Source organism: Prenolepis imparis, unplaced genomic scaffold, assembly GCF_030444845.1.
Source record: "Prenolepis imparis isolate NDT839.2.m4 unplaced genomic scaffold, iyPreImpa1.0 SCAF_1, whole genome shotgun sequence".
In the NCBI taxonomy this organism is placed as follows: domain Eukaryota; kingdom Metazoa; phylum Arthropoda; class Insecta; order Hymenoptera; family Formicidae; genus Prenolepis; species Prenolepis imparis.
In genome coordinates, this window is record NW_028141159.1 from 7,571,258 (window position 1) to 7,592,443 (window position 21,186).

The following is a 21,186-nucleotide window of genomic DNA, read 5'->3' on the forward strand; positions in this document are numbered from 1 at the left end:
ATTAAAATTAACTATGCCTTTTGCTATCATTTAAAAGACGAAATATTTCATTAAACACCGCTCCAATTTTAATAATATAGGAAATACGCAAAAATCTTTGAACAATTTGTCTCATCATCATAGCCGTGGAGTTTGGAATGTAATTATTTCTTCATGTCTTCAATTTACAAAGAGGATAGATTTGGATATCTCTAATAGCATTCAATCTCTCTCTCTCTCTCATATATTCAATGGTATCTATTGAGTTGGCTTTAGTTTGTTTAGTTTATCGTCAGTTTATAAGAGCGTATCCGCTTTATAAACATTTCCGAGACGTTTGATGCTATTACGTATATTTTTCGTTGACAGAACGAGAAACGTAATACGAGATTTGATTTCAGAGAAAAAAGATTTAAATGATAAAATTCACATACTCGCGATACAAAATAGTAAAGCACGAAAAAATATGATTAACGTAATCATATTTTTTTAAGCGCCTGATTATGCGCATATTTATGAACCGTATATAACGTAGACTAAATAATATATCCAAGGTCAACTACAGAATAAAAAATAAAGGATAAATAATATGATAATATATTCTGACACACATACTTTGTAATATTTTGCCGATTATCGTTTTTCAAACATTGACTGCAGTCGCATTTAATTACGATTACACATGTTGTGTACAATGAGAGTGAAAAAAAGAGATCGTACTTCATCGAAATAATTATGCGTGTCAGCTGATCTAGACAGACAGTTTACGATGCGTGTTATGCAAGTCTTCCTACGCCAGCGATTCCCAACCTGTGATATGCAAAAATGCTATTAAATGTCTCACATTAGATACTCAATATCAATTACACAATAGCAACAACTTCAACTATTTTACAGTTCTTAATAATTAATTAATCGCTTATATAAAAAAATTAAGAGTTTTGTTTCGAGATACTAATTACTGCTAGAGATAATATCGAATAGCGTGAATTCTGGTATCACTTCCGCAAAACTTCATTTCATTTCGCTTTTGAGGCAAATTACTTTTTTTCCACTATCATAAATATTGCATGAAAGAAATTACGAGTTGAAGTGGAATGGGAATCGCTGCCGCCAACGCGAGAAGAAAGAGAAGCACACATATGCGTTAACGTAAACGCGTACGAGTCCTCTTGCGCGTGCGTGTAAATGCGACTGTTTGTCCGGAACATGATTTGCATCATTCACTTAGGCGATGAGTAATGAAGGAGAAACGATTGCAGGCAGTGATCGTTGCAGCGGCACGACGACTCATACCTTCTCTTCTCGCGCGCGTAAGAGAACGTGCGCGTATATGCATGTATATTTACACAACACATACATACACATGTACATATGTAGGTAAGTATGTATGTGTGTATGTCACAACCGGCCAAATGAGTCATCTGCCTTCTTTTGCCGTTGCATCTCGTCAGCGATCGTAATAATAGAATGAAATTGATTCACCCAAGGAGCCCCGACGCGACAATGCGTTTCGATCTCGTTTTCGCAGGTTGGACATTCGACGATGATACGTGTCGCATTATTAATTTGCATTTGCACGCGTTGCGATGAGAAAGAGGGGGATCTATAACAATGTTAAGTATCGGCAATAATCATATTTTCGATTATTCATTCGGGTCAAAACATATTCATATCATTGTCAACATCTTGATCTTGACTTAAAAGTCTAGCTTAGAATTTTCGATTGCCTTGAAAAGTTGTCTCTAAAAAATTACAATTCTGATTTGTTTTATTTCAAAAATAGGAAAATCAATCAAAAATTAATTAATTAAATTTAATTAATATTCTTAGTGTTTAATTAATTAATTAATTAAAAAATTAATACCATTTTTAATGGCGAGGAACACATTAACGTCGTGTAAAATGTTGCGGCAAAATAAAAAAATCTTGACGATTACTTCTAGAATTAAAAGCGATGCGATAAAAATAATTTGAAACAAAGCAAATACTTTAGGTTCATTAAGTTAAAAGTAACATACAACAGTTAATTCATTATCATTAGCAATCGTTATTATGTAATGCGACGCGTAAAGTGTTGACAGGATCGTTTAACCAGCTATTGAATATTCAATAGATAATTAAATTAAAAAAAAAAAATTCTTTGCGCTTTCGGCGCAAAAGAATGAACAAGAAATAACGCAACGTTGTTTCATGACGGCATTATCTTACGGTAGAAATTGCAGCTACTCCCATTACAGTTGCGAAATCTCGTGCTCAAGAATTCGCCTACCTCGGCATGAGATTCGAGCCGAATAACGAGTCGTCACAAAAAAGAGCCAGTTTTAAATGATTCATTTGTGTCAAATGTGTGTTCGCACTTATGTAATTAATTTATCATGCTATTTCATATAACTCATAAAAGAGCAATAAATGAACAATATTTTAAATTTAATTTAAATTAACATTGGTAAAATGCTCTTCATTTTTAATCGAAAATTTATGTTTAGAAATGTATCATTTACAACAAAAAACAAAATATATACCGCTTTCTTATATGCCTAAAAAAAAAAAGATAATCTATCCATTACTCAATCTTAAATAAGAATGTGACATATCTCTGCATCAGTCGCTACATTGTCCCGTCGATTCCGCGTCGCGCTTATGATTTTCTCGGTTCATCTCGGCTTGGCGAACGAGTTGGTCGTTTAGAACCGGCTTGAGAGGATTTCGAGTCCATCAATATATGTGCGCGAGTTTAAATTGCATTTGCCAGACGCTGTCCACGCGCTTAGAATCCAATCGGACTCGATTTGAATATCGGCTTACCGCATCATCCGCGTCGTTGTGTTATTTCCGCGACGATTTTTTTCTTTTCGAGTTTTCGAATCGCCGTATTAGAACGTGTATCACGGAACTGATTTTACCCGTGGATTATCACGTATTCTGATGGCGGTCTCTAGCACGATCGACCGCGCTAACGTTGCGCTTATCGTCGACTTTAGATCCGGTGACACTTGAGTCGACATCGACATTGATCTACCTTCGTGCTCGCTTACACTCGCCGACCCTGACCGAGGGTACTGCTCTCGCAACCGGCTTGAGAGTCGCTCCCGCTTTTGATTTTTTTTACAAAGCTTCTTTATTGCTCTCGGATTTGCAAGGGCGGTTCTGCAAATCCGCTTTAACCGCCTGCTACCGCTCGTTCGACTCGCGCTTATTATAAAATCGCGCCCCGGAATTCGGAAGGGAATCGTCGTTGCAACGATGTTGCACTGCATCGCGTTCTCGCATATAGATATGATTGAACGTCGAATATTTTTTAATTACTACATCGGACAAGACGATCGTAAATACATAATGTTATAGTAATATTCGAAATTTATAAAAAAAAAAGTTCATAGGAAGAATAATGCTTGTGATTCCTTCCTGGATCACGGCAAATAAAGAAATATTCTTTTTATAATAACGATATTGATCTTTTTAATGAGAAATATACAGATTCGTACTAGCAAAATAAAAAATTGATGAGTAAATTTAATTAGTAATTTAAAATATTCAGAACGTCGCAGTAATTTTATTACTTTACATGCATTATGACTTACTTGTCTAAAGACTTGTCTAAAGACTTGTCTAAAGAAGGAAGGTTACGTGGATTGCATAATATATATAAAATCACATATTTCCAAAACTCTTTTATCTCTAAGACATAAAAAAAGACCAAATATTTAAGTAGAAATTATTTTTAAAACACACATAAGCAACTCTCTTATGTTTTAATTAAGACAATGTTCGTCAATACTAATAATTAGAACATCGTTATTTAATTTTTTTAATTAGGTATGATGATTATCAATTAATATCTTTTACTTTTTTAATATCAAGTTAATTTGAATTGATAAGAATTTTTGTTACGTATATATTTTTATACTTAATATTATTGTGTTCTATAAAAAAAAAAGATACAGTTACTCGTGTGAGAATCATCAAAATGGAATGCCGGAAAATTGCTTTGGAAAATTTTATATGCACATCAGCGTCTTAAATATAGCATAATTGATCGTCGTGGACAAACATGATTATCTCACATTCGCATAAAAGGCTAGATAATAACTGGTAAGCAAAAAAGAACAACTGTAGCTATCTACATAGGAGTGCAGCAAACGCGAACTTTATCACTGTCGACGATTTGCGACGTCGTTTCTTTATACAACACGATAACACACTGCACGCTTCTCTTCGACTTCAAGTCACGTTCATGACGAACGAAACCGCTAATTCGTCATTTGGCCAGTTCAAGTTACGAGACAGACGATTATCGATGCTTTTGAGGACGATGCTCCATCCCGTCATACGAGGATGCTGCACCGTTCCACTTTCGTAACATTGTTTTATATTCGCATTTACATCCTACGTGCGCATATTCTATACGTAACCAAATACTCGATATAAAGTTCTTTTAAATATTGACTCTATAGCCGTCATAATAAGTATCGACTGCTGCTTAATTTCCATCACGTACGTCACGCAGATGTTCTGCAACATTTCAGTCGATTATTATGTATCGGGTAATTTCAGATCACTGGTTACCGTTTCGAGCGAATACATTTTTTTCCATATGTTTTATTCGCAAAAATGGAAAAAAATTGCGCGTATGATTTTTCCGTAACTATTCCGTAGCAGTCCAAGAGTATTTGACTAAATTGTTCGACTGAATAAATTAAGAGAACACTATTTATAATAATATCCAAATGATTCAAATATTTATGTAACTTACATTAATTTTCGGGATAAGATATTTTTCCGAGAATTAACACAAAATCCTCTATTATTTCTCTTCTTTCATTATATTTTTCGACTGTTCTCCATAGAGAGAGATACGAGAAACGCGCTTTTATCCCAAAACAGAGTTCTAGATGAAAACATTGCGTCGACACTCCGACTCAACTCGGAAACCACACACGGTTATAAATAGTTACATGCACGACCGCATGTTCTTTATTATCATTCGGCGAGCTTGGCGAACAGATATCGCGTCCATATTTGAAACGCTTAGTCACGCGACCTCGGTGATTTGAAAGGCTCTTCTACTAGTTCTCCAATTAACTCTCTGAAAAAAACGCTGCCCGAGATGCCCGGTTTCAAGAGACGTCACGTGCTATATGGAATATAATGAGAAAAAAAAGAATCTTTGCGATTTTCAGACCCGATATGTTTTGCATGAATTCGTCTAACTATCCATCACTTCGAGAATATTTTATATCTGAATAAATTCTCCGCTCTAGTGGACGTGCAAATGTGCAAGTTTTTCAGAGTATCTTTACATAATGCTTCGTACAGCAAGATTTATGATTTTTGCAAGTTATTTTAAAATAAAAAGATAGAGCGTGTTTCTGTTCTTTAACAAAGCAGTAGTTTCTAGTCCTTGAGTGTATAATATATATTCTTTTTCTGTGATAAACAAGTGTCGTTAAAAATAATGAAGTTGCAAGAAATATTAATCTCGATAAAAGATATAAGGAACCGTGCTGCTACTTCGATCGTTACTAGTATATAATAACTAGAATAATCCATTTTCTGCATAAAATATTAATTTTGATAAAAAATATAAAAGGAATCATGCTGCTATCTCGATCATTACTATTATAATATCTAGAATAATCTATCTCTTCTGTATAAAATAAGTAGAAAGAATTATTCAAACGTTAAAATTAAGAATATTGCTTAAAAGTGTAATTTTTCCTCTCTTTACCTCTAAAACATCGTAACAAAATGAATTAAATCTCACTTGACTTTAACTTGATAAAGTTTATGAGAATGATTCGTAATACGCAAACATACATGCACTCATTGCGTCACTCGCTTTGCAATGTAATGACTATTACGAAAGAGAGAGAACACCGTACTCTTATAAATAGATAATCGTAAGAAAAAAATCATTCTAATTAGCATCTTAATTTGTTTTACGAGTCGTATGTTTTTCGGCCTATTCTGTGGATTATTAACGGAGTGAAGGTTTTACGCGTTCTACCCATTCGTCGCGCAACATGGTGAGATATAATTACACGCATACACGCGAAACAACTTTGCGATTTACACCCACGAGGAACGGTGAAAGTACAAATGACCGCTGCCTGCATACTTATTAGCAGTTACGTTCTCTGGACTCTTACGTCGCGCGATTATCGCGTCGAACTCTCTCGCGTTACATTCGCGAAATGTTACGTATGTTAAATAATTAATCAAGCGCTAGTATGTACGAAGACGAGCCATATTTTTGCACCGTCGGGCATTGCATTTGTAAATTGACAAATTGAATAGATCGGAATGAATGCAATTTGCCCTTCTTCCTTCTTTCTCTCTTTTCTTTTTCCGAGAAAATAATACACACATTCTGTGGAGATTTTGTACGTAAAATTTTACGAAATGGTATTGTTTTATATCACACATTGTAGCATCGCGTTCTCTTTTACGGCTTCTAAATATATGCTATATAATAATATTAATATATTAATCTACCTCTCTACTGAACGTAACGAATTGATATTCAACTATCATATTTCATTCTCCCTTCTCTCACAGTTTGTACGAGATGGCTTAAAATTATTTATTATATTAATATTCCTTATACCGGTATACTTTTTCAGTAATTCAGGCTCAAGATTCTATTAATAAGATAAAACAAGCAATGATAATGAAACGATATAAATCATATAGCTGAACATAAGCAATACCAGATTTTCAGGTTTTTCGCATACTTTACTTGTTCAGTTATATCAGAAAAGACTCGTGTTTGTAAGAACGACCACTTGCAGCCTCGCCAATTTGCTGATAAAAAAAAGGCTGGATATCGCTGATTACAGCATCGATTTTGTAGATTTAAAGATATAAATATATTATTATTGCTTTTTATCAATTAAATACTACTCTTAACTGATTATTGTGTTGTGAAAAATATGATACGTTTTATGTGCATAAAAATGTGTTTCACACAATTCTGCCATCGAGGAATATTGACCCAATTTGAAGCTTACACATAGACGACAAAGATTCAAAGAATGTGAAAAAAATCTGTATGCAGGAAAAACAAAGCCGCGAGAGAAAAAATACGAAATAGATTCCGAGAAGTCAATCAGTGATCGGTGAACGGGTCGATAATCAACGCGATAATCGCCGAATCGACGTCTCGTCACGGAAACTCGCGCCCAATAGCAATTTCGATTTCGAGTACGTTATATGATTCATGAAAAAAAACTGTAGTATACGTCGCGACGAAATTATAATGCGATATATATGCGAATACTATAATTATAGCGCGCAGTCAGCAACATTGCTCCCACCGCGTGGCCGGGTGCCGTCCAATGCCGCAGTGAAAAGTGAAGCTAGTCGCCAGCCTCTCTGTACGTGAGTGGTTACGCCCCATGCAGGGTCAGACTCAGACCCGCGGATCCGCGCCGCGGAGTACCTAGTTATGTTTACGCGGCGTTCGTGTCTACCAGGTCGAGTGAGTATCGTCGCGTGCGTGTTCGTTTCCTCACGAGATCAATCACCAGCAGGTTTTACCCGGTCTTATCTGTACGACGAATGGTGTGAACGACGCTCGTATGGACAATACAGTTCGTGTTCACCGCGTGCATACTCCGTGTCGTGTTGAGCGACGTGTTCGCACGTACGTCGAGCATGAGAATAATTTAAAAAAAAAAGAAACGCGAAATAATAATATAAATACGTACAAAATATAAATGAAATGTGTGTAAAGATATATATAAAGTATAAACGATAAAGTTGAGAATGTAATTAACTATTATAAAAGAGAATTAAGTGACATTTTTACGCACTCTTGTGGTTCATCCTGTGACTCATTGACGTTAGTTCGGAACAAAATCGCGCTCTATACCAACGGATATACTCTTTGCAATGTAACACGATTTATGCAGGAATTTCCAGAGAGTTTGAACGTGTTATCGTGAAAACGTAATATTGGATAGTGGTATTATCAGTCATGGATTCGATATTCGTCTTGTCTTCATATCGCCGCACGAGATTGCGTGGTGCTTCTGACGCGTGTTAGCGCATCAACTCTTTTCGTCTTCGTTCTGACATGCCCGACGAATAGTATCGTCGAATATATTTCGACGAGATAGACTCTTCTATCACCAGAGCCACGCTTCAGAGCCACTCTCGCGAGCGATAGCGCATAGGACGGTACTTATGTCGAGGAATGTGCGCGGTCGCGTTTCTGCGGTATGCTCGCGGTTCTGGAAATGTTGATTTTGTTAACCGCGACGCACGTCGAGCATGTTAGCTTCCATTAGCTGGCCATAATTAATATGCACCAGCGCGAGAGGTAAAGCCGACGTACTCTCGATGACTATTGTGAAAGAGAGAAAGGAACATCTGGCAGAGCGGAGGTGCTAAACACTTCGTCGCTGACTCTAAGAGCAGACTCTGCTGATCTCGTACAGACTGCGATCTTTATCAAGCTGAGCGAAGATTTTCGGACTTTTAGACTTTGTTAGAAACGATTTGCACACGACGACAAGAAACTTTGCTGTTCGATGATGCTCTGATTAAATGAGAATAAAAACAACGTCAAATCGTTTACGTAATTATTTCGATGCTGTAATCACATCGAAGAAGGTTAAATCAAGATTCTTCGCGAAATCGTCAAGCTCTTCGATGAGCTTGCATGGCGACGATGGGAGTTATCGTGTATATTCCAAGTAGGTAATTTCGCTTATATTCAAATATTCTGTATGATGTATGCCAAATAATTCCTATCGTTTCATTTGATTTGAAAAAATGTAAACTGAATTTGTTTACATAGTTGATATTATGATCTTTATAATCTTTCACAATGACGCAATTTTATTGGACATTGATATCGTAATAAATCAAATATATATTCTTACGATAAAGAAGAATTTAAAAGAAAAAGAAAAAGATATTAACGACAATACTATGTATTTTTTGAAAGCATATATCGAGCATCTCCACCGCTTATTTGTTTCAGGACTGCTCGCAGATATCTGTAGAAACAAACCGCGAAAATTGCAACGTCACTCGAATTTCCATATCGCGATCGCGTCACATGTTTATCGACCCTGACTCGCGCGACCAGGAAGTCAGAAAAATGTGAATAACATCTTTCAGTTGCTCTTTATGAAAGAGATAGTACTTATTATACATATATTTACATTGCCCGATCATACGATCTGCGTCATCGTTACCGATCCATGTGACAGCTCGATTAGATCACACGCACCGCTAATGAAATCATCTTGGGTATAATGAGATTAGAATGAGAGTCGAATGTTTTACTTAAGTAAAAATAAGCATTACATAACGCGACGTTGAATTGAACGCTCGGTTGATCCTTGAGAAGTAACTCTTGACAACGTGATAACATTATCGTCTGTGTCGTGCTGAGTCATGATAATTTGGTATTTGATGCATGTGCGTTTGCACTAGTGTTATAAATATTGAATAAGATTTATCTAAGACCATTTTCTAATATGCGGAGTAAATAATATATAACGAATTTTTGTACATAAAAATATAAAATAAATATTTAAAAAATATTTTTTTAACGCAATAGAATAACTGCTCTCATAACGCGCATTAAAAACTATCAAATACTAATTGTATATATAAATATATTCTCAATCATATAATACAGTAAATACAGTAATAAAAATCGTGTAACTATGTACTCTATGTAGTATCGCGAGTTATAATAAATAAAAACATAAACATCTGAAGAGAAAATTAAATAAGAGAAGAATGAAGAAAAGAGACAAGGAAAGAAAGGAAATGGTATAAAAACCGATAAATTCATAACATTGCACGAATATAGTTTTATAAGAAGCAGCTAATTATTTTATTTATAAAAGAAAAAAAGAAGGAAAAAGAAGAAAATGAAAGTTATATCTTTTGTTAATCTATCTTCACAGCTTCAATTTAAAAACACGATAAGAACAATTCACTCTATGTAACATTTGGTAATCGATGGTAAATAAACATTTTATAACACGCATGTTATAAAGTTTCGTTATGAGTTTATTAGGGCCATATATCTATATCTTAAATTTTCTAATAAGATTTAATAAAAATTTTGTTTTGATTTTTTTCTTGATATCTTATATATTACAGGTGCGCGCGTATTTGCTATAATATATTGTGAAGTTGCAAGTGCACAAAGCGCCGTCTATTCTTTTACTTGCATAAAATACTTGCTTTTAGAAACAGAAGATAGAAAGAATAAATAGACGATTAACTGTGCAACGTTAGTTGAGTGAGTTAAAAAATGCACGGCGCATTTCCTTTCCTCGAAACTAGTTGATAATAACGAGTAAAACCTGGAACCAGTCACGTACGGTTTGAAGGCACTCGGTCACTCTGACCGTTTCTAAGAATGTTGTATCAGCGCGTCTATTGCACTGTGGACGCGATATGCAGTGTCGCGATTTAAGAAAATGCATGTTTATTAATACGTGCGGAAATGAATTTTTTTTTGTCTCCGTCTCTTTATTACTCTGTATGCGAGAGCCACATAAAATAATACTATAATATAAATAAATAGTACCAATCCAAAATCTCTGTATCAACTTTTATGACTTATAAGCTTATGAGACTCATATGAAAATTTTTGGAATAGATTTTTCAATGTTTACACAGTAATTACGAATGACTGTGAATATATTTCATTCATTTATATATTTCATGTAATGGACAATGATTTGTGCTTATAAGCGTTAAATTGCAAAAGATATTTATTTTGTTTACGAAGAAAATTAAGTAAAACAAATAGTGGCAATCGATAAATATCAGTTTTATATTTATTTTATAAAAATGTATTTTTTTTATAAATAATCCTAAATGCATATTAATAGCATAATCAACATTGGCAAATGAAGATATTTAGTGTATTTATCTAGTGTAAATATCTGGTATACATATATCTCCTCTCCCCATCTAAGAAAAAGCTATAAATGAGAATATTTGGAGTTATATTTTTAGCTGTTATGATTAATACATTCATGATTAAATAATCGATTCTACTGTGATAATATACTGCAAAGATAATTTTATAGACAAAAAATTGGCAGAACTCTATTTCTATTATTCATATAATAAGGCAGATCGATCGTCTGTTTCAAAATAACTGTGAAGTTTATAGGTCAGTGAAAAGTTTGCAGTAACTTTATTTCTTGCAACTAGTCGTACAATATTTCTTGCAACAATGATAATCTGCTGATAACGGGATTTATGTGCCAACGTATTTTTTCCCATATGTTTGTACGTCTTTCTTGTGAATCTTATCTTGTGTACAATCGGTGGACTTTAAATCCGATTGATATTAATAGGCATGTTTGATTAATGATATATGCTTGTTTAATGATATATCTCTATATTCTCGCAATTATCTTGAATATTATCGCAGGCTTTTTTGATATATATATTTTTTAAATATTTATATTAGTAATAGATATATAAAAATCTCTCTTTCATATTGGAATAGATAAATTAACATAATAGCAATTAAAATCATTTTTTTTGCATGTAAAATATACAAATTATATGAAAAAGTAATTTTTTTAATCAATAGTTAAAATAATCTCTGTATAAATATATAAATAATATTTCCATATGTTTTTTTATTTTTACGAAGATTATTCTGCAGATCATAGTAGATTGTCAGTGTGATACTTGCACATGTTTTAAATATAGTCATCGCAAAAACCGGTTGTAGCAAATGTCATGTTTGCAAAGAAGTGTTTACTATCGAAAGGCTCGAATACCAACATATCAGAAATTGCATTCGATTCTCTGCAATTTGTTTTTTTACAGTCGCGTTAAATTTTGCTCAAACAAGATGTTTGCGAAAGAACATTACGTTCGCGGAAAATTTTCATGCACGAGATGTAGGCGACGGCCTACTTCGATATGCGTATTCTGCAAATATGATTTTAGGGCTGTAAATACAAAACTGCATTCACACGAGATAAGAAGTGATTATATCGAATAAAAAAAAACCTAAACACTTGCACTATGTGCAAAAATATCATGTTATTCGTAATCAAATGTTTCTGAAATAAATATTTTTTAAGAGTATACATTTAACTTTTTTAATTATTCGTATAAAGTAATTATATAATATGAAATTATATAATTTATATTATTATTTATTGTTTTTTAGGCATGTATACTATGCGCATGTTGGACAACGGTAGCAACAATGCATCCGGACCCACCGGTGCAGCGGTACTGCCGAATGTGCAGACGGCTGGCGGCGCGACTTCGACGACTACGAGTGTCACGACTCTACCTGGTGTAACCGACGAGAGGATGGACGCTTCGAGCGACAGCGCTGTCAGTAGTATGGGTAGCGAACGCGTACCATCTCTCTCGGACGGCGAATGGATGGAAACTGGATCAAATTCCAGCCATACTCAGGCTGACTCTCATTATACCATGGATTACGCGAGGTAATTATGTAATAGTAATATCCATAACAGAGTGAGGAAGTTATTAATATGTAATATACTTAATCTTTGATAAATTTAAAAAATATGACAATTAATTTCCTCTTTGATTAATTGTAAATAATTGTGTTTTAAAGTATAATATAACTATATAAGTTGAAATATCATACTGAGAGCTATATATTGAAAGCTCAATAGTTTCTTTGTCTTTAAGCCACAGAATTTGGTTGATTTCAAGATTTAATAATCATAAATGTAATATGTAGAATAAGAATTTTATATGCAATATTATTAATATATTAATTAAATATTTATCGATAATCTTTTGATTTCATTTTTGTAGCAAATATCGCATGCCATACGTAGACTGTAGTTACTCGGTATCCGGGAGAAATGCCGGCTCCCCGAGATGTCAAACAGAACGGACTGTACCGCCAGTCGCACAAAAGAAACATCAAATGTTCGCCAAGCGATATTTTCAAGAACAAGGCACTTGTTAGTATTTAGAAATAATTCCATGCAATTTTCTCAGAGTATATAGAATGATGATATAGAGAATTTTAACCGTGAAATTATTTTTTAGGCTCACCTTTAGGAGCTACTGCACATCCGACCACTCCAATGAAATATGAATATGACACACATACAGTTGGTGCGGGAGCACCAGGGAACACGTATTCTGGACCAATCGAGGGTGCAGCCGGGCCACAGCCTGAAATTAAATATAGTTGTAGTGTGGATTTCAGTCGTCATCAATCTGGTAAAAAAAGTATACATAAACTTATTCAAAATTCAGAAACATTATTATGGACGATGAATATATTATTGTTTATGCATATAATCATTTTTTATATATACTCTACGTAATAATTTCACATAAATTTATAAAAAATAATTTTATTATTTTTAGGGCGATCTGCAATAGAACATGTTCATCATAATCACACCTATCATTTGCCTGCTGAGAGTTCAGGATCTCTTCAACGTCCAATTTCTCGCGATAAGAAAGGTAACTATGCGTATAATATTTTTAAAAGTTTATTCCAATATTTAAAAACTGTTAATCAATAATGAGTTAAATAACATCAGATTGTATCATATGTTCGTTTTTTATAATTTTAGCCCGCAAAAATGACAATGATGAGCATTTAACGAGGGACGAGAAGAGAGCAAGAGCATTGAGTGTGCCGATTTCAGTCAGTGACATCATCAACCTTCCCATGGACGAGTTTAATGAACGTCTCAGTAAATATGATCTCAGTGAGGCCCAACTATCCTTAATACGCGACATTAGAAGACGAGGCAAAAACAAGGTTGCCGCACAGAATTGTCGCAAAAGAAAATTGGATCAAATCATAAGCCTAGCTGACGAAGTAAAAGAGATGCGAGATCGTAAGATCAGGCTTGTCCGCGAGCGTGAATTTATGCTAATTGAGAGACAGCGAGTAAAGGACAAATTTAGTCAACTTTACCGTCATGTTTTTCAAGTTGGTATTACTATCAATCTCACTTTTTTCTAGTATTAAGTATATAATAATTTTTTTAATAAAAAAAATTTAATGATTTATTTTATTATTTATTATTTTCTGTTAAAATGTTAAAAATGATTTAAAAAAAGCTGTAAAAAAAATATCTAATTATTTATAATTATATTTATATTTCAGTCTTTACGGGATCCAGATGGTAATCAATATCATCCATATGAATACAGTCTTCAACAGTCTGCAGATGGAAACGTTCTGTTAGTTCCCAGAAATCAGACAAATCCGCATCAATCGCGACAGTCTTCAATGGAACCGAAGACCAAACCCGATTCTGAGCACAAGGAATGAAATTCTTAAAGGATTGTGTATCAATGTGATTGATTATTGAAGAACTCTTGTTCTCCTTGAACAGAGGACGTGCGTCCAAAGCGTAGTGAAGGCGAATACGGTGTCGGGGAATGAAGATTGTTACACGTTATTAGAATTACTGCGCATAATTCTCGTCAAACAAAATTCATAATTTTACATATGGTTCGCACTCCAAATAAACAACGAAATTCGTTGAAGCTATTAGCTTACAAATCGCGACTACGCGATTGTAACTTGACAAATGACTTTTTTTAAATATATTTAAAAAAATAGAAGGAAAAAATAGGATTTAATCATCCTAGTGATGGTTGTATGTAAAAATGATATCACAGTTTTTTCAGTTACTTTGATTCAGTTACAGACCACCTATTAATACATTTTCACGTCCAAAGATCATTTCGTGCATTTTTTTTTCTTTCATTCTCACAATCAAATTTTTATATTACAGCATCGGGGGGGAGGGCATACAGTTATGTTTGTTCGTACACATTGTATTTTGTCTGTTGACTGTCCTAAATAAGAAAAATAGAGAATAATGAAATAAAACTGAAAGCTTCATAAATTTCTTGTAATCTTGTCTTTACTTAAGCTTTACTTAAGCTATCAATATACGAACATATTTCAAGAGTTTATATTGGCCTTATAGTGTGACACATAATATTATATACTTTTGAAAAGATAATGAAATGAGTTATAGTATATGAGTTTTCTTGCAATTGCCTAAACAAATCACGATATCTATAGTGTTAAAGGAAGATTACAATACATAAATAATAAGATAAATTGATATACATAAATAATAAGAAATTAGTAAAAAATATATATATAATAAAATGATTATTATATTGTAAAATCATGCACGAGTACTGTTGTGTCATCATAATTGAAGCAACTCTAAATTAATGTCTTATTCCAATTACTATTCTTCCTGCTTTATGCGTAAAATATGCTTGTTAACTTTTAAAATACATATACGTAAATATGTAACTGACACATGTGCAGTGATACAATATACATTTAAAAAGCTCATTTTTTATATTCATAAAAACAGATTTTATGTTGTTTCAATGTAATTATTTTATCTATGAATATGATATATAAATTGATTTTTATACACACTCACACACACATATACACATATATAAAATACATATATAAAATTCTCATAGAAGTATAGGAGTGCGATGATTACGTTGAAATATACCTATCCAATGATTTCAATCAATTGATTGTGATTATTGTTAGTAGTATACTTAATTGCCAAAATTATAACACACTTATAACTTGCCACGAGCAAAATACTATGGTGTTGAGGCACATTGTGTGCATATTGATGCGAATAAAGTGAACGTTAATCATGCGCAATATGTATACTATTAAATAAACTTTGTTGTGTTATAAATTTAGAGAATACACATCGATTTGCGAAACGCTTACAGTTCCAGGTATAGCGTCATGGATGTGAAAAACTAGATGGATAATGCAAAACTAGAACTGCATTTAATTGAGGATTACAAAGTAGAGTGAAGTGATAAAAGGCAAATGATTGAGGCATTGGCAAATTTGCAGTAACTAATCTTCGAACCATTTTGTGTTCCATGTAGAAAGCAGCTTAAACAGATTTCTTAAATTTCACTCTGGTCAGACAGATCACACACACTGTAATATATATATATATATATATATATATATATATATATATATATATATATATATATTACAAATAACATAGTAAATATAATACAAGTATGTGAATACATTTACTGCGATGCATTATAATGCTATAATATTAATAGCATTCGTTGAAATACGAACAAACATGATAAAACACATATTTTTATAAAATAAAAAGATGAGAAATGTTCAGGTATTTCACATTTGCCTTTTTATGTATATATTAATGTAGCTAGTATAATTTTCTATAAATATTATATAAATAAATATATATATATATATATGAAATATATGAATGTATGTATTTATGTATATGTATCTGTATATATAAATACATATACACAAAGAGTAATAATAAAATATATGTTATAATGTTAAAAAACGAACGAAGATACAATTTATGTCAGCAATTATTAATAATCAGCTCCTTATTAACATTTACATATGCAATTGTATTCATACTATGGGGTGTAGGATGCCTTTTACATATTGTACTTAGCGAGCGGAGATCTCATTATCGGCAAACCTTTGTAAAAGATTATAATTTATAAGAACTCTGTTCGTCTATTGTACAAATAATTTGGATATGCACAAATAGTGCGCAAATCCACCTAATTACAATGAAGATCTCCTGTCATTAAATTTCTATATTATATAAATAAAGCTGAATAAACCTCTGGGGAAAGTATCGTATTGGTTTGTACTTGTCTAATTAATATAAATACCTAATCTATGAATATTAATTTTAGAAATTCCTATATCAAATCATGTTAGCAGATGTTAAAAACAGTTTAAACATTATTTTCCTGAATTATTTTCATTGTCATAAAGTTCATTACAGTTATATCAAACTGCGTACATTAAAGTGATATTACTAAATTTAATATTACTGAAGAAAAACACATTTATATTTTTCTTTTAATTATAAATAACATATAATCATATATATCCTCAAGCTGCACATTGAGCACTTTAACGTCTTTAAGATATTAAATGTTAAATCTATGTGAAATTTTTATTAGGTATACCGGGTGTCCCATTTTAAAGGACCCACTCAAATATCTCAGAAACACTGCGTTAAATAAAAAAATGTTTCCTACAAAAGTTGTAGGGTTTCGAGGGGGACATAACATAGTAATATTCATATGACCTTGGGCGGCGTCTCCAAGGTCAAGTGAAGGTGAGAATAAATTTTTTAAATGGAAACCCATATATTTTATTATAACATCTTTTTCTACTAATTAATTTGAACAACTTTTATCGGAAGCATTTTTTTATTTTCTTCAAAATTCATTCTCACCTTCACTTAAGGTTAACCTTCACTAACCTTGGAGACGCCGCCCAAGGTCAAATGAATATTACTATGTTATGTCCCCCTCGAAACCCTACAACTTTTGTAGGAAACATTTTTCGATTTAACGCAGTGTTTCTGACAATGAGATATTTGAGTGGGTCCTTTAAAATGGGACACCTGGTATATATGTATGAAATATATATATTTCCATTTTTTAATCAAGTTATAAATATATACCGATTAAAATATTTATACAAAATATTTCAAGTATGATCGAATGCATTCAACTTGCTTAGCAAGGAATTTTTTCTCTTTTATCCTGATTAAAAATCTGCCCTAGCCCACTACTTGAGCCAATCAGTTCGAATGCGAAATAAATGCATTCAAAATTACCACAATGCAACTTTTCATTAAAAACTATTTCGTGATTGGTAAAAGTAAAAACATACATTGACGAATAGCCACTCATATACGTGAATCATAGTAATGCAATTCGTGCAACATTTCATTTCACTCATCAGCAGTATAGTATCACGTTTCGTATGTTCTGTTCCTGTGCGTTACGATGAATGTTTCTGATTTTCACAATAAAAATTAATATATTCTTTCTTCGTTCATCTACTTTATACTTATTTTGACATATCTGAGAGAGAGAGAGAGAGAGAGATTGTGATTGCTAAGGAATATCTAAAATCTTCTTTACAGAATAAAATAATGACATCTGAATCATGGTTAAGAGATATTCAAAATTCCAAGATAACTGTTCTTGTTGAGGATGGTAAGAATAATTAAATATAATTACGATTATTATATCGCACTTATAATTCTTCTGTTTTCACTGCATGTGTTTTGCATTTAGATTTACGAGTTATCTGTTTATAACCTCCAAATGTTTGATCAATATAGTAGATGTATTATATGTAATTATTTATGAAAGATTTATAAAATACATATATATAAAATTGTAGTAGAAACAAATACTTTCTCAATTACATCGTGTCAAAGTGCTACTAAATTTTCAAAATTTGCTTTCTTAATCAATTTCTTTTCACGTTGATATATTTGTCATACTCGGATACGTATCAAATTATGTTATATATGTGATATATATTATCTTTTGTAACACATTAAATTATATACTTGTTCTTTTGATTAAAAAATGTCTTAATATTAAAATATTTAAAATTAAATTTTGCACGATGTTCAAATAAATGCAAATAATTTACTGATTTTTTATTATGTTTGAATATAGGAAAAAGAAAAGTTCATTTTTTATTAGAAAATGGGGCAGAAATGGTAGAGGAATATAACATAGATACAAATGTAGTAATGCGAAGAATATGGAAAAAGAAAAATAGTTTTGGTACAGATATCGGTTGGACCGTAGAAATTGGAGATCCCGAACCGAAAGAAAACAATATCGAAACAGATGGAATACAAGAAAGTTCAAACACTGTATGTTATTTTTCTGTTATAAATATATAAACTATTTTTTAAATATAATTTAATTAATTAAAACAAAGTGTGATATTTATAATTATAAGCAGATAATATGCGTAATGTATTTTCTAAATTTGTTTTTTAATTGTTGCAGCCATTTATTACACAAAGAATAACAAAAACAGCCCTGGAGTGGCGAATCAGAAATTTACCATATCCTAATAATGTATATTCCGTTACTGCAGAAAAAGATAACACTATAACTATACGTACGAGTAACAATAAGTACTTCAAACAATTAAAGGTTCTAGATCTCGATCGAATTGGGCTAAAACCAGAACAGGAAAGGATATCATTTAAGCATCAGTATAATACTTTAATTATAACGGTATGAGAAATGCTTTTTTATGCATGTTCAATTACACGTTATGCTATATGTTATTTATTATCATTATTTTTTTTTCTTTATTTTAGTATAAAAAACCTCCCGAACTTCTCGATGTGGAAAAGAAAATACTATCCAAGATTTTACAGTTTGAAAGTAAAGAATCTCCACAACAATGTCCAGTCAGTTAATATAAAGTATTATGATCAAATTGCTGACTTGGTCAAATTTGTGATAATTTTGTTTTTATCGATCAAATAAAAAATATTTTTATTTTTTATTTTTTATTTTCACGTAAGTTTAAGAAATAATCTTATGCATTTAAAATGTGTGATAATGTATGTATTTAATCATCAAATTAAAATTTATTTTTAGTTTTCCATGTAATAAAGTGTATGAATTTATATTATGTATTTAAAATTTCTTCTCTTTAAAATTTGTGACAAATATTTCTATAATTTGAATTTCGTGTTCTAAAAAATAATATTCCTCAAATATTTACATCATTCGCTAATAAAAAAAAATGTTAAATTAATAAATAAGAATTACCTTTTTTGTTTTTAAATCACATGTTTTATTTTAAGGCATAGTAATTAAATTGTTTGAAAAAAATGTCTCGTCTCATTTTCTGTATAATCATATTTAAATGCAGTGATATTATACATATGTGTAATATAAATGAAATTTAAAGGGGAAAATAATTTGTCTTATAAATAAAATGACTTGAATCTTTATTTTAAACAAGTTTTGGAGGATCCCCTTTGCAAAATGTTTATTAGGTTAGCAATACTTGGCACTTACTTTAACGACGCTCTTTCAGCTGTGATTTCCTTTATAAGACTCACAGGTTTGCACTACCGACGCGATATATTACATTTAAATATAATATAGTAATCGCCCGATAACACATTTATTTGCAGACAAAATTCATTCTCAGCAACTTCCGTACACCTGCAACTCGGATATGGAGAGACAAATTCTTACGTTCGTATGAATGTTTTTACCGTAATATAATCATAACTGTATCGATCACAGTATTAATTATAACGACGATATATTAATTACAGCGATTTATTTCGTTCTTTCGACACTCACGAATGCTCGAACGCGATTAAATTTGCATCACGAGACGTCTCGCGAACGTTACATGGCGCGTAAAAGTCTCCAACTTGCGATTCCGTTAAAACTGATCCGATTGCAATACGTCATAACGGCCAAATTCAATTCGCATAATATACAGAAATATAAAAATTCGGGATCTCCGAATCGGAAATTGAAATATTTCATGATTTTCGCACTTACATTTGTATCGCGCGTAATAATGATTTGTAGCTTCGAGACACTTGATGGAAAATCACTGTGAAAGGATAGAATTAAATATTTAATGAAATGATTATGCGACGACTGATGACCGACTAGCGTAGGTGCTATCGAGTGGCTGATATCGCGCGCGAGAATCGAGAGGTCGATCTATCGAACACCGAGTCGTCGAGTCCGCGCGTCAGCTGCTGTTGCTGAGTGTGTGTGCTGTGTTATGGCGGTATTGCGTTTCAGTGTCTTGTGCCATTACTTTCGCGGGAAGATCTTTGAGTGAACGGCAAATATGACGAACTCGGTGCCGGACAGGTAAGCGATTTTCCATTCGCCGTACGAGAGGGATCGCCGAGGGTCTCGCAATGGTTAAAATAGCTCGTAAATGGCGGTCGTAAGCGTAGTCACATTGCGGAGAGGTTATGCTTGGCCGATTTTTCTTCACCTCTCAAATACATCCTGCGATAGTGTCGTTAATGCGACAATTGTACGCGATCGTTAATCCGAGAATTAAAACGCGCTTGTGGTACGTCTAATGTCAATAGAACGAATACTAAGGTTTTGTTCATTCGGGAAGAAATTCGACGCTACCTTCGGGACAGCTGGCTAACCGGCTGAGCATGAATGTCTTGTGTAATTTCCCGCCGTTTAAAGCAGATGGCATTTTGTACTTTAAATCGCAGAGTTTCGAAATATTTTTTTATCGATTAACGCGCGCGCGAAAATGTTAACGTTTAATCGGACACGGCGAGTTTTAAATGTGTGTGTAATAATTATATCGCGTCG

General features: G+C 32.6%; 3 protein-coding genes across 7 annotated transcripts in view; all 3 read left to right on the forward strand.

Annotated features, from left to right (window-relative positions):
• Positions 1 to 16,663, forward strand: part of Cnc (NFE2 like bZIP transcription factor cap-n-collar) — a 101,126-nt gene extending 84,463 nt beyond the window's left edge. For 4 of the 5 annotated variants that reach the window (XM_083052449.1, XM_083052465.1, XM_083052475.1 and 1 more), the window contains exons 8-13: positions 12,158 to 12,446; positions 12,787 to 12,938; positions 13,027 to 13,212; positions 13,354 to 13,452; positions 13,566 to 13,930; positions 14,108 to 16,663. In XM_083052449.1, the coding sequence (XP_082908575.1) occupies positions 12,158 to 12,446; positions 12,787 to 12,938; positions 13,027 to 13,212; positions 13,354 to 13,452; positions 13,566 to 13,930; positions 14,108 to 14,275 (1,259 nt within the window). In that variant the 3' untranslated portion in view covers positions 14,276 to 16,663. The remainder of the gene's footprint in view (positions 1 to 12,157; positions 12,447 to 12,786; positions 12,939 to 13,026; positions 13,213 to 13,353; positions 13,453 to 13,565; positions 13,931 to 14,107) is intronic. The other variant, XM_083052457.1, reaches the window with a different exon arrangement.
• Positions 16,664 to 17,777: 1,114 nt separating this feature from the next.
• On the forward strand, positions 17,778 to 19,455 carry LOC145939546 (protein DPCD). Its single transcript, XM_083043930.1, has 4 exons — positions 17,778 to 18,042; positions 18,517 to 18,719; positions 18,859 to 19,092; positions 19,179 to 19,455. Exons 1-4 carry the CDS (start codon positions 17,979 to 17,981, stop codon positions 19,278 to 19,280), a joined length of 603 nt encoding a protein of 200 aa, XP_082900056.1. The 5' UTR covers positions 17,778 to 17,978; the 3' UTR covers positions 19,281 to 19,455.
• A 1,146-nt stretch (positions 19,456 to 20,601) lies between these two features.
• The window catches only part of LOC145944324 (uncharacterized), a 42,416-nt gene continuing 41,831 nt past the window's right edge, over positions 20,602 to 21,186 (forward strand). The window contains exon 1 of the mRNA XM_083052591.1: positions 20,602 to 20,715. Coding sequence (XP_082908717.1) covers positions 20,693 to 20,715 — 23 coding nt within the window. The 5' untranslated portion in view covers positions 20,602 to 20,692. The remainder of the gene's footprint in view (positions 20,716 to 21,186) is intronic.

Excerpts from the sequence above, each read along its gene's own strand:
- LOC145939546 (XM_083043930.1), top strand. The coding sequence starts at position 17,979 with ATGACATCTGAATCATGGTTAAGAGATATTCAAAATTCCAAGATAACT. Across the intron at positions 18,720-18,858 it reads TACAAGAAAGTTCAAACACT|CCATTTATTACACAAAGAAT; the intron begins GTATGTTATTTT and ends TAATTGTTGCAG. Across the intron at positions 19,093-19,178 it reads ATAATACTTTAATTATAACG|TATAAAAAACCTCCCGAACT; the intron begins GTATGAGAAATG and ends TCTTTATTTTAG.